The 14,089-nt window shown below is 45.2% G+C and overlaps 1 protein-coding gene and 1 long non-coding RNA gene across 2 annotated transcripts; both read left to right on the top strand.

Moving 5' to 3' along the window:
• The first annotated feature begins 222 nt into the window (after positions 1-222).
• atoh1 (atonal bHLH transcription factor 1) lies at positions 223-1,385 on the top strand. Its single transcript, XM_062983033.1, has one exon. It carries the CDS (start codon positions 302-304, stop codon positions 1,157-1,159), a length of 858 nt encoding a protein of 285 aa, XP_062839103.1. The 5' UTR covers positions 223-301; the 3' UTR covers positions 1,160-1,385.
• Positions 1,386-1,505: 120 nt separating this feature from the next.
• LOC134299439 (uncharacterized) lies at positions 1,506-14,089 on the top strand. Its single transcript, XR_010006654.1, has 2 exons — positions 1,506-6,507; positions 12,832-14,089. It is a non-coding gene; the product is annotated as an uncharacterized LOC134299439 (long non-coding RNA).

Raw genomic sequence — 14,089 nt, 5'->3', positions numbered from 1 at the left:
ACCGTCCCCGCGGGCTCCAATGGCGGGGGAGCGCCACGCGACCGGCGCGCGGAGGGCAGGCCACGGGGGCGGGGCGCGGAGTGGGGCCGCGCGCGTGGAAAAACGGCGGAGGTGCGAGCCAAAGAGGGTGGAGGTGGGAGGGGGGGAAGGGGAAGGGGAGGGGGGTTTGCCCCGACGCGTGCCGCTTTTTAAAGGGGGCCCCGCCGCCCTCCGATCCCGCAGCCAGCCGGAGAAGGCACTTTTTAAAAAGTCTCTTCTCAATAAGATCTCGAGAAAGAAGAGAAAGGTGAGAGCCGCCACCATGAGCCACTTGAGGAGCCGCGAGTGGGGCGAAGCGGGCAGGAGCGTGGCCTCCCAGCCGCCGCAGACGCCCCTGGAAGGCGGCCTCTTGGACGGCGGACGGGACGGGTTTTCCCCCGCTTGGCGCGGCCTCTGCTGCCCCAACCGCCTCCCCGCCGTCTCGCCTCGGTATCTCCTCTCGGGAGAGGCGGAGGACGAAGAAGAGGACGAGGAGGACGACGAGGAAGACGAGGAGGAGGACGGCGGGCAAAGGAAGGCGAGCGGCGCCTCGGTGCAAGGCCACCGTCCGCACTGCCGCCAGTCCCCGCCGCCCCGTCTGGGCCTGCCTTCCTTGCGGGGCTCCGCTCCGTCCAGCGGCGGGGTGCAGAAGCAGCGGCGCTTGGCGGCCAACGCGCGGGAGCGGCGCCGCATGCACGGCCTCAACCACGCCTTCGACCAGCTCCGCAACGTCATCCCCTCCTTCAACAACGACAAGAAGCTCTCCAAGTACGAGACGCTCCAGATGGCGCAGATCTACATCAGCGCTCTCGCAGAGCTCCTCCACAGCCCGCCACCACCACCAACACAAGCTGCCACTGCCGCTTCATCCTCCTCCGCTTCTTCCGACGGCAAGAACTACGAGCCCTCGCCTCAAGCGCCGCCGGGACCTTGCAGGGCGCGCTTCCCGCCGCCACCACCTCCGCCGCCGCCACAAACGGACCCGCTGCATTTCTCCGGGGCTTTGCTGGGCCAGAAAGAGCCCGCCCAGCTCCTCCAGCCGCCGCCGCAGGAGAGGAGGAAGCCCTCGCCGACGACGCATCGCAGCGACGGGGAGTTCTCGCCTCGATCCCATTACAGTGACTCCGATGAGGCCAGCTAGGAAGAGAGAAACTTTCTAGTTTCCCCTCGAGGCGGAAATGGGAGGGAGAGGGGGGAGAACAAAAAGGCTGGTTGGACGGGTTGTGAAGGAAAGGCCTCGCCAGCCTCGGAAGCCAAACAAAAGGACCTTTTTTTGGGGATGGAAAGGTGCGGCATCGCTCTAGATCTAGCCACAGAACCTGGAGCGCCAGATGCATCTAAGGATGCATTACAGCAGGAATGGACAAACTTGGGCCGTCCAGGTGTTTTGGACTTCAACTCCCACCATTCCTAACAGCCTCAGGCCCCTTCCTTCCGCTTAAGCGGCTGAGGGGGAAAAGGAAGGGGCCTGAGGCTGTTAGGAATGGTGGGAGTTGAAGTCCAAAACACCTGGACGGCCCAAGTTTGTCCATTCCTGCTCTTAGTTCTCTCTTTTAGATTCTTTGCGCCCTTGGTTTCTTCCAGACTCTATTTACCTTGAAAGGGCGATTCTCTGCCTTGGAATCATAAAGGGACCTCTGTCAATCTGTTGTGGAAGGCTTTCAATGCCGGAATCACTGGGTTGCTGTGAGTTTTCCGGGCTGTATGGCCGTGTTCCAGAAACATCCCCTCCTGACAATTCCGTCCACATCAGTGGCAGGCACCCTCAGAGGTTGTGAGGTGATTAATTGCAACACTCACACTTGTTAAGGATTAAGGGTTCCCTCAGGTAGGAAACAGCCAGGCTTTGAAGCAGCAAGGCTTTTCAATGCTAATCAAGGTGATTAATTGCAACATTCACACTTGCCTCCAACAGACAAGAGTTCTTTCTCCCAGCCTGGACCTTCCACAGAGATATAAACCCCACTTGCCTAGTTCCAACAGACCTTACTGTTGGGAATTGATGAACCTCTGAAGATGCCTGCCATAGATGTGGGCGAAATGTCAGGAGAGAATGCTTTTGGAACAGGGCCATTGCAGCAACCCATCTGTCAATCTGGTCTCAGTTGCAATAGGAACCTAGATTTCGGCTCCAAGGCCATGGGGAGGGCGCTGCCATACTTATCCCAGACCAATGGTATTTCTACAATGAATACAGTTTGACCCCACTCCCACTCAATGCTATGGAATCCTGATAAGGCACCAGCACTAACTGACATTTCTAAAGACCTCACAAAACTATAGCTCCCGTGATCCCATAAGACAGGACCCTGATAGATAAAGTAGTGTCAAACTGCAGTAATTCTACAGGGACGCCTTAGAATTGCCCTAATTCGGAGATGATTTGAAGCCGCACCACGACGATGCTCTCCCGGCATCTGTCTGTGTGTATATTATCATCTCGTTTCGAATTAGCTTCGACTGGCACAATGCCAAGGCTCCAGCCCTCCAACTCTTTAGTCTGCCTCAGTCCCATAAACGCCACTGAGACGGTCTCGCCAGGAGTTGCTTGAGGGCTGGTTGTGCCTTTTACTAGGTGCTCCGGGAGTGTGGTTGTGTGCTTTCACTGGTTATTACATCGACTTTCTGACTTGTAGATCCCACCTTCCCCAGGTCATCTGACCATGGCTTGTCCCGGATTTTCTGTTCTCGCTGTACACCGGCGAGGATGTGAGTGCGCCCAAGAGAAAAGGTCTTTTTCAGAGAGCCAGTTCCGCTTATTTTACAGAGACTTCTAGGGCGCATTCCTTTGGAAGAAGAGCTCGCTGGACATTGTAAGGACTGCGCTCTTGTTCCTAAGCGGGGGCTCTTTGGGCCCTTCCACACAGCCCTATATCCCAGAATATCAAGGCAGAAAATCCCACAATATCAGCTTTGAAATGGGTTATCTGAGTCCAGATAAGGGCTGTGTGGATTCCTTTGGAGTTCGGCCTAAAGACTTCCAAGGCACCAGATCCCTTCTGATCTCCGAAGCTATGCAGGGACCTCCTTGCTTAGGACTTAGATGGGAGGCTGCTAACGGATACTAGAGGTTGTAGGCTATGTTTCAAAGGCAGCATAATCCCTGAGAAAACCCTAAGGAGTTCATGGGGAGGCGACTTGAAGTTACACTCACCGTTTGTCCCTAAATATGTTGTCGAAGGCTTTCGTGGCCGGGATCACAGGATTGTTGTATGTTTTGGCTGTATGTTGGTATGTTTGACGTTTCGCCCACATCTGAGGATGCCTGCCATAGATGTGGGCGAAAGGTCAGGAGACAATACTTCTGGAACATGGCCATACAGCTCGAAAAACATACAACAACTATGTCCCTAAATAGTTCCGTCTTTCCCCCTACATCCCCACAGATCCGGAAGCCAAAGGGGAATTGGGGCTTTTGCTAGCCAAAAGGCAAGGCGCTTTCAGGCAATAATCTTGGAGCGCATCTTTCTACACTGTAGGACGAATGCAGATTAACACCCCTTTGCTCGCCATGGCTCAAGACTATGGTTTTGCACCTGCTCCTTCCTTCCTGCCTCCACAAATCACAATCCCAGGGTTCCATCGCAATGAGCCATGTTAGTTAAAGTGGGGTCAAGCCGCATTCATTCTACAGTGTAGATGCACCTCTACAAGGCGGACACAAACCTTCTCGGACTGTAGGACTTGTTTCCCCCTCTTTGCAACACATTTGAGAAAAGGGGATTCCAGGGTTCTCTCCCCCCTCCCGCGCGAGATTTTCTTTTCTTTGAACTTCATTCCCAAAGGAAGGCGGGCATCTTTTGTCAGTGGGACTTTTTTAGATGGAGAAGCAAAGCAAGCCAGGCGCTGCCAATGGGAGAGGACCAAGGCTGAACCCTCGCCATCGCATCGCTCTTCGGAAAGCAACCAAGGGAGGGAAGGGACTTCGTGGTTGTGTCAAACTTCTGTGCCCTATCCATTTCACTTTCTTCTTCTTTGTTTTTGGTGATGTTTTAGATCCAGGAGGTTTATTTATTACCGAGTGTTTACAATTGGTTTTTGCTTTTCCCTTTGTTTTTACATGAACCATTTATTGTCACAAAACATGCTGCCATCGTTTATGTAACTTTTTTTTTCTGAGACAGAGAGATCAAATAAACAACTTTTCGCAGATAACTTTGGCGGAGAGACTTCTTTATAAGGCGTTCCCGATCGAAAAGGTTTCCAAGGTATTATTTGCGGATCGGCTCCTCAAAACTCCGTAAAAATCCAATAGACGTTAAAGCTGAGTCGCTGTGAGTTTTCCGGGCTGTATGGCCATGTTCCAGAAACATTCCCCCAGGACGTTTCGCCCACACCTCTGGCAGGCATCCTCAGAGATTGTGAGATCTGTTGGAAACTAGGCAAGTGGGGTTTATATATCTGTGCAATGTCCAGGGTGGGCGAAAGAATTTTTGTCTATTTGAGGCAAGCATGAATGTTGCAATTGGCCAGCTTGATTAGCATTGAATAGCAATGCCATCAAGGCCACTCAACACCTCCCAACAAAGGATTCCCCCAGGCAGGAAACAGCCAGGCTTTAAAGCTGCCAGGCTATTCAATGCTAATCAAGCTGGCCAGTTGCAACATTCACACTTGCCTCAAACAGACAAGAGTTCTTTCTCCCACCCTAAATATTCCACAGATATATAAACCCCACTTGGTTTCCAACACCTCACAACCTCTGAGGATGCCTGCCATAGATGTGGCGAAACGTTAGGAGAGAATGCTTGTGGAACATGGCCATACAGCCCGGGAAAACTCACATCAATCCAGTAATTCTGGCCATGAAAGTCTTCAACAACACATTGCTCGAATGTTGTTACCACATAGAATGAGGAGTCCTACCCTGTAGTAACAATATTTACTAGTGAATTAGCAGTACTTGTTCTCGTAGTAGGACGTCCCCAAAGAGTCTCTTCCTGGTAAATAAACTTAAGACCCGCTAACTGAATGGGAGGGTTTATTTATTTATTTACAGTATTTATATTCCGCCCTTCTCACCCCAAAGGGGACTCAGGGCGGATCACATTGTACACATATAAGGCTAACATTCAATGCCATATAAACATAGAACAGAGACGGAGACAGACGCAGAGGCAATTTAAATCTTCTCCAGCTTCCAGCGGGTATGCTTGATTCCGGCCACAGGGGGAGCAGCTGTTTCATCATCCACTGCGAGGGCAACTTCCTCATTCCAACGCAGCTGATTTTTTATGATGTCATAAATTAGCCTTCCCACCTATAAGTGGTACCTAAATTTCCTACTTGATAGATGCAACTAACTTTCAGGTTACTTAGGTCAACAACGAGCCGGGTGCTCACCCCGACACGGGCTGGCTTCAAACTCAGAGTGATTTATTTCAGCTGGCTGCTAACCAGCCTGCGCCACAGCCCGGCCCCTTTTCAGGGTCCCTATATACCATTTTATCTGCCATGCATTTATGGTTTGGTGAGGCCCTAGACCTTTTCGGCAGAGAAGGCCAGAGACCTTGTAAAACTACAGCTCCCAGAATACCAAAGCATTGCACCAGGGCACTTAAAGCGGGGCCAAACTGCATTAACTCTACGATGTAGTTGCGCTCACAGTCATCATGGCCAGACTGTTAGTAATAACAGTGCTATTATAACAATAAGGCAGTGCCTTGGGATGATGATGCCTTGACACTCACCATAGGCATGATCCTAATGGGACGCCTGTAATTTGCATTATCTACTCTGGAACAATTTGAAGTATCATTGCTATCTAATTGTGGGGTTATTAGGAGATAAAAACTCCGTTTTACTTCCCGGTCATCCTGAAATAAATCATCATAAGAAGAAATAAACTGATACAAGAGTGAAAGTTATTTCCCACCTGATATATAGGAATACACAAACAAAGCACCCCCGATAGATGGCCATCCAGTGTCTCTTTTAAAATATCCAGAGAGAAAGTCTCTACCATACATCAAACTATCCAACAGCTCAGGAAGTTCTTCCTAATATTTAAGCGGAATTCCCTTCCTTCTGTAGTTTGAATCCATTGCTCCATGTCATAGCTTCTGGAGCAACAGAAAGCAAGGTTGGTCGATGTTCACTACGATGTCCTTTCAGATCTGTAAACATGGCCTAAACCATTTCCTCTTCAGGCTAAACAGACTCAGATCCCCAAGATCTCCATGCACTCACACTTTATCACCCTCAGGGCAAAGTTCTACTGAACAAATCCTACCAAAACCTCCCTCTGCCATGGCTTTTCCTTAGCTGTGAAGAAGCTGTTCTTCTTTTGTCCTTCTTTCCCAAGATGTAACTGTATCAAAACTTTGGGGGCCAGAAAGAGGTGTCGCTGCTGCCCTGGCTGAGCCGCGGGGCGTTTCTCCATCCGGAGGCGGAAACGCGGTCGGAAAGACTGCAGTCATTCAGGTCCCATCTACAACTGACCGTTTAACGCCGTTTCAAACCAGGATTGGAAAAGAGCGATTTCGCTGTGTAAGTGATAACGTGGGCTAGTTTTATATTACCTTGATAAGGTCAGCGCAGAATCAATGTGTTGTCGAAGGCTTTCATGGCCCGAATCACTAGGTTGCTGTGAGTTTTCCACAACAACCTAGCTCCATGGTCATGTTCCAGAAGCATTCTCTCCTGACGTTTCGCCTGCATCTATGGCAGGCATCCTCAGAGGTTATGAGGTTTGTTAGAAACTAGGCAAGTGAGGTTTATATATCTGTGAAAGGTCCAGAGTGGGAGAAATAACTCTTGTCTGTTTGAGGCAAGTGTGAATGTTGCAATTAATCACCTTGATTAGCATTGAAAAGCCTTGCAGCTTCAAATCCTGGCTGCTTCCTGCCTGAGAGAACCCTTAACTGGCCCTGATTGTTTCCCTTCTGGAATTTCCCTGTTTTCAGAGTGTTGTTCTTTATTTACTGTCCTGATTTTAGAGTTTTTAAAATACTGGTAGCCAGATTTTTTGATGGTTTCCTCCTTTCTGTTGAAATTACCTACATGCTTGTGGATTCCAATGGCTTCTCTGTGTAGTCTGACATAGTGGTTGTTAAATACATTTTCTTGCTTCCCCCTCTGCTTTGCTTGGGGTGAGGCACCTGCAGTTTCTAATTCTATGCCAGAAACAGCCTTGGACACAAGTTAAAGCAAATAAAAAGAGCTTTACTTCAGCCAAAATAAAGCTAATGCAATTTAGAAAACAGAAAGTACTATCTCGATGTTAATCTTCAAGCAAATACAAAACAAAAAGTCTTCACAGCAGACATCAAATAAAGTCTTTGATAAACAGGCTTAGGAGTTGCCAACAACAGGAGGTTTCAGAGATTCCAAGCTAGACACAATGCTGGGTTCAGGCTCTTTCTCGAAAGTAAGACAGTTGCAGCCAGCACTGGGCTCTAGTCTTGCTGCTAATCTATAGCCCTGGGTTTTCCAGCACAGCTGACCCTAGGGCGAGATCTCATTGCTCAGCATTTTCTCTGCTAGCCTAGCTGACGTTTTTTCTCCCTTGTAGTTGCTCTAAAAAAGTAGGGATCTCTGCCATACCTATGTCTCCTCCCTCTTCTTCTTCCTCACCAGTTAACCCTAAATCCCCAAGTGCTGCCTCTCCAACCACCTGTCCTCCTTTTCCCTCAGAATTAGAAGAGCAACCCGCAACACACCTTAGGGTTTATTCCTGAACAATCACACCTTGCCTCACACTTTACTGCTTTACTGCCAACATGTTGTTCAGAACTGGTGTATAGTGGCTCCCTGTATTTGACTTTATATCTACTAAAACAGAAGAGAAACTCCTTAACCCAGAAAACAAATTAAGTGGGGCACAGAACAGGAGTGATACAAACTGATTTGCCATCAGACAGGGAAGAAAGCAGATTCTCAGCATACAAAGTAGATCCTGTTGGTCAATATTTACTTCCAAATTCCATCCTGAGAATGTTGGTGTTAAAATCTTTTATCACCCCCAGATTTTGGAGAGTGATAAATGTGGCAGCCTGCAACAGGATGCTTTCACAGGAATGAACCAGGTTCAAGCTGGATTTACAAATAAGTGTGCCTGCAGTTGGACTGTACAGAGGTCTGTCTTTTCTGCTCATAGAGATTCTTATCAGTCACATAACTTTGTTTTAATATATGATTATGTGATTTCCACACGCCATGGAGTTCAATAAAACATGTCTTTCCTTCAGGCTTGTGTCAATAGCACATGCTCTCCTACTACTTTTAGACCTAAAGGTTAAACCTGAAATATAAAAGCCAAAGGAGGTGACAAGAGGAAAGGCACACCTTATTTGTGTGCTTAAAACACAAGGAAGAGAGGAAAAATGAAAGCCACTTGTAGCTTTAAGAGCTGGAGGAAATGTAGGTCCCCAGTAAATATAGATTTTCCAGAAATGGGGATTCCAAAGAGTTTGTGATCTTATATGAGTCAATTGTACTAGATTCAAGATAATTATTTCCTGAGGTTGAGTGAACATGATCCACCCAGAGGGCTTACATGGCTAAGCAAGGATTTGAACACCCAGAGTTTTAGTTTAACACTCAAACCACTATCTCATGCTGGATCTGGAAAACATATATATGTGTGTGTGCAACACACCTTTAATAATGTACTTTTAAGTTTTTTTAATGGGGCCCTAGCCTCCCCCATCAAGCGGAAATGGACCAGATAGAAAATGGGATGGGGTTCTCTCCTTCACAGTCTTCAAGGGTTTCTTCTTTCTTAGCTTTAGGATATTGCAGTGGTTTCCAACTTTTGGTCCTCCAGGTATTTTGGACTCCAGTTCCCATGATTCCTAACAGCTGGCTGGGATTTCTGGGAGTTGAAGTCCAAAGCACCTGGAGGACCAAAGGTTGAGAACCACTAGCGGGTCCCCAGGTGTTTTGGCCTATAACCCAGAAATTCCAGCCAGTTTACCAGCTGTTAGGATTTCTGGGAGCTGAAGGCCAAAGCATCTGGGGTCCCACAAGTTGAGAATCACTGAACTAGCATATTATAATTCTCTGAGGCCCGTTCCACACAGCTGAATAAAACCCCACATTATCTGATTTGAACTGGAATATATGGCAGTGTGGACTCAGATAACCCAGTTCAAAGCAGATATTGTGGGATTTTCTCCCTTGAAATTCTGGGATATAGGGCTGTGTGGAAGGGCCCTACATCAGTGTTTCTCAAACTGTGCTCCTCCAGGTGTTTTGGACTTCAGCTCTCAGAAATCCCAGCCAGTTTATTAGCTGTTAGTAAGTGTGGGAGCTGAAGTTCAGAACATCTGGGGAGCACAGTTTGGGAAATTCTGCTTTCAATGAAGACAAGTACACTAGAATTGGTGGGATGAGGAGTAAATCTACTTCTCCTAGAAACCACTAGGCACCATGCCTACTGGTTTTTGTTTTGTGTGTGTACATGGTGGCACACAAAGGCTCAGTAACAGACAAGATTCCCCAAGCAGTTTGGTTACACGACAGATGTGTGTTTTTCCAGCAATGGAGAGGTCAGAAGTAAAAAAGTCAGGCTTAACAAACCTGGTTCTAAGGCCCATACAAGAAAACCTGCTTGAGGAATTCTCTGCTCTTGAGGAGTTCTTACATCTGAGGAGGCTGATGTTTGCCACCTAGTGGCAGATTCAGTTTGGTTCAATCCACATTACAGGTACTGTATTGTATATTACAGATATCCAGTAGTAACTCTGGAGACCAGCTTTTAAATCCTCTCAGCCCAGGAAACCCACTGAGTGAGCCTGGACAAGCCACACACACTCAGTCTCAGAAAACCCATCATAGCTTTACAGTAGACTTCAAAGCAAATAACAAGAATTTGCTTTCGAATGTCCTATTGTCTTATGAATTTTATAGGGTTTTCTTAGGCAAAGAGTATTCAGAGGTGGTTTTGTCAATTCCTAGACATAGTTTTTTAAAAATATTTTGGACCTTGTTTTGCCTCTTTATCACACAATAATGCAGTACTAGCTAATTAGGCCTATTGACATCAACATTGCCCATTGCCAAATGGATATGATTTGCATTTACGATGCTAGGCTTTGATTGCAGGAAACTGATCTCTTTGTTCTGGAGTTTCCCATTTAATTAAACAAAAATATAAAAATAAGTTTTGATGTCCAGAACTTCAGTTTTTAAAGGACTGCACTATCAAGTCTACTGATTTACATGAAGATGGTTTTTTTCCCCCTCCCTTGTCAAGACTTACCTGTCATATAGATTAGATTTCTTTATTTCCCCCATCCTAATTGTTGCATATATAACCATCTTATTCTGGAGAAAAGCATGCCCTTTATTACAACCTTTTACACTGTCTCAAGTACATACATATTCTTGACCACTCTGCATCCATGCCGAGAGTCAAAGTCAAAGGCAATAGGTGGCTCATGTTGGGGTGGCTTTAGCTGTTCTTGCAGAATAAGATAAATGTAAGTGCTGAAGAACTCCTGGGGCTGGTTGAATTCATTTGGTATTCAGCACTGACTGAGCTCTTTTCTCTTCTCCTACCAGTTCTCTTTGTATGTTCAAGCCTGCTTGAGTTTCTTTTCTCTTTTGTTGGACTTGGCTCTTTTGAAGTGATTCAGGGTACGCCCTGCTGTAGAGAGAACTTCACAGGAATCGGAAATATAAGCGTACTACTCAGGAGAGGTGGCTGCATAATAGCAAGAAAGCCTGACAGCTTCAATGTAGCTTTAGGTGAAGGAGGAATCATCAAGGAGTCAAAACTATTTTTCCTCAAAAGTTCAGTTTCTTACTCTATGCATCCTGATTTTAACCATATTTACTTGGAAGTCTCCAAATAAAACCAGAAATATATATGGTATTTCTGAATTTATTTTAAAAAGTGAAATTCTTATTCAGTTGCACACTGACAGCAGATTTAAAACTAGACTAGACTGAAAATGTAGATGTTTCAGTGTTCATTATAGATTCAGTGCAGATAATGTGGATGTTGAAGAGAAAAGATTATATTTTCCTGTGAGCAGAAAAATATTCCATGTGGATGGAACAATTTGGAAGGAATGATTTTCATTTTTAAGTAACAAAAAAGTGAATTTGGTCCAGAAAGTTAAGAGTATTCTCTGAAAAATTTAGAAAAGAAATAGATGAAATGCAGACCAATGAAACCATAGCGGAATCACATCAGATGCAACAAGAAAAGGGTGAAATAAAAGATGGATTTGGAAGAGGATTTCCCTACACTAGGTGCTGCATCTATAGATTTCTCTAAGACCCAGGAGTAATAATGGATTATTAATGCCGAATGTGAAATGTAAAGTTGGTGAACGCTCCACACAAAGCCAGTTCTTGTAAAAGAAAAACAAGAAAAGCTAAATGAGCTCAGCTCTGTGTTTTGAAATACTAACTGGAGAAAGAGAGAAAGTCAGACTGTTCAGTGCCTTATTTGTCTCACCTTTCTCCCAAAAAGGAAAAAGAGTACTTGAACTGGTGAAAATTATGATCATAATAGGTGAAGAGGTAGTAAAAGAATACCCTAGTACTTTAAATCAGGGCTTCTTAAACTTTTTGATACTGTTGTTGATACTGGTAATTGGGATCACATAAAATAATTCTCAGGATGAAAGGGGTTGTGAATAGAAAAGTTGGTATTGTTCCATTATCCGGGCAGAGGCCACTAGGGGGCACTAGATAGAGAAGAATAGCCCATTTTATTGGAGGGGGGAGTTCAAGAAGGAAAACCATTTCCCTCTTTTTTTGCTGGTTATTCCCCCTCCCCCCTTCCCATATCAAAAACGAGGGTTGTTTCCACAACAGCGACATGGGTGGGGGGAATAAAAGGAAAACCAGGTGATACGGTTTTACTCCTTCAACCCACCCTTCACCCCCATGAAATGAACTATCCTTCTCTCTCTAGCACCCTCTAGTGGCCTCCGTCCCAATAACGGAACAATACCAACTTTTCTATTCACAACCCCTTTCTGCCTGAGAATTATTTTACATGACCCCAATTATAAAAGTATATAAAATAGGTATACAAACCAAACATTTCCTGATAACCAGCATTTACAAGGCTTGCTAAATTGACTGATTTTCCTTTTTATAAAGTATAGTTGAAGCATCTTCTGTAAACTCTGCACAACAGATTCATGTAAATGTCCAGCCACTGGGTGACATTTAGAAAACATTCTGTTGTCAAACATTGAGCTAAGGGGACCAATTTAGGGTTGGAACACACAGTTTAAGAAGAAGTGATGTAGTGAAGGGGTTGAGCTCTTTGGTTGCTACTTCTGATATTAGAACATGAACCAATAGATTCAAATTACAACAAAAAAGATTCCACATTAGGAAGAAAATTATTCATGGTAAGAACTGTTCAACAGTGAAATGGACTGCCGTAGAAAGTGGATAGTGTAGTCTTTAAACAGAGTTTGGATGGGCATCTTTCAAGAGTCCTTTTCGCTCTTTATTCTGCAATGGTGTGGAGGTGGATTTGATGTCCCTTGTTGTCCCCTCCATGTCCAAAAACCTATGATTCCGTGGCTAATGCATCATGCATATATTTTATCCATTGAAATATTAGAAAATTAAATTCCACTACTGTTTAAACCAGTGGTTCTCAACCTGTGAGTCCACAGATGTTTTGGCCTTCAACGCCCAGAAATCCCAGCCAGTTTGCCAGCTATTAGGATTTCTGGGAGTTGAAGGCCAAAACATCTGGGGACCCACAGGTTGAGAACAACTGGCTTGAACAGACATTGAACCACAACTAACTGTCTATCTGTTGTCTTTCTATTTTAAGATCTCCCCCCTTGCATATATTGACATTGTTTTCTTTTTTATTTCCTGTATTTCTAGGCCATTCACCATTTGATCTACACTCTGATGGTGCCAAATCACTTTGATTTCAACATGAATCAGATTTCTGCTGCAGTTGGGGATGCATTTGAGGATATTTCAATTTCAATCTATTGCTACTAAAATAAACTACCTGTGTTTCTGAACAAGTGGATAAGACCAGGCAATAGTCCTGACCAATGCTGGAACATTAACATTCAATAATCCCAAATCCTTTAAAGATCCCCATACATACATGCAAATTAGCTGCAAAGAAAGCATTTAAATTAAAATTTAATTTCTTGTATAAAAGCAATCTGTATCAAAGAAATATTTATATGTAATTTCATTTAGAAAAAGGAAATGGTCAGTATTCTATACCAGCAAATTGACTAAGTAACTTCATCTAGCCTGACATCCAACAAACCTGATAGAAATGTAATTCACCTGTGCTCTGGCAGATGGACCTCCTTCTCTCCATGCAGCTGTTGCCTATTGAAGTACATTAGGAAAGGGAGTTGTCATTCCATTCCATATTCACAATTGCTACTTAATTATGATTTTGGGGTGGGAAAGAGACCTATTCTGCTAGTGATCGGAGCACAAGTAGTGTCAAGAGTCAGACGCCAGTTACAAAACAGAGTTTATTCCGAAGATAAGCCAAAAAATAACATAAATACAGGAAATATCCTTGAAACACTTCACTTATCAGTGTTTCGAGAGTAGATTGGACAATAGTAACTCAAAAACGAGCCACGCTAATTTCTCATGCTGGCATTCAATAAAAAACTAAATAACGCTTCAATTCAGCTTTGGAAAACAAATAGAGTTAATTGCTGGAAAATAAACAAACTAGAAAAGCAGTAAAACTGCTTCCACAGTGCAGCTAAGCCGAGAGCCTCAAAGGGATGATGAATAGCCGTCGTCAGAAGAATCCAAGGTCAGGTCAGGAGGCAGCAGAAATTCCGAAAGACAAACCAGTAGTCAGAAGCCGGGAAAAGTAGTCAGTCAGAGGGCGAAGACAGAAGCCAGGTCAAATACCAATCCAGAGTCCGAAGAGGGTGCAGTCATCCAAACCAGGTCCACGAAAAGGCACAAAGATGGTATCAGCAGATCCGAATCACAGTCCAAGTCCAGTCTTCACGAAAGCACAGAGATCCCAATGGCACCTCAGCAACACCTTGCCACACGCAAAGTGCAGTGGCCAAACATTCCCATTTTATTCCCCTTCCTCCTGGGTGACCAAACACTCACACCCAAACACCAGGTGTCCCAAATC

Source organism: Anolis carolinensis, chromosome 5 (assembly GCF_035594765.1).
Source record: "Anolis carolinensis isolate JA03-04 chromosome 5, rAnoCar3.1.pri, whole genome shotgun sequence".
In the NCBI taxonomy this organism is placed as follows: Eukaryota; Metazoa; Chordata; class Lepidosauria; order Squamata; family Dactyloidae; genus Anolis; species Anolis carolinensis.
The sequence above is the reverse complement of the archived record's forward strand: the minus strand, read 5'-3'. Positions and strand labels throughout refer to the sequence as shown.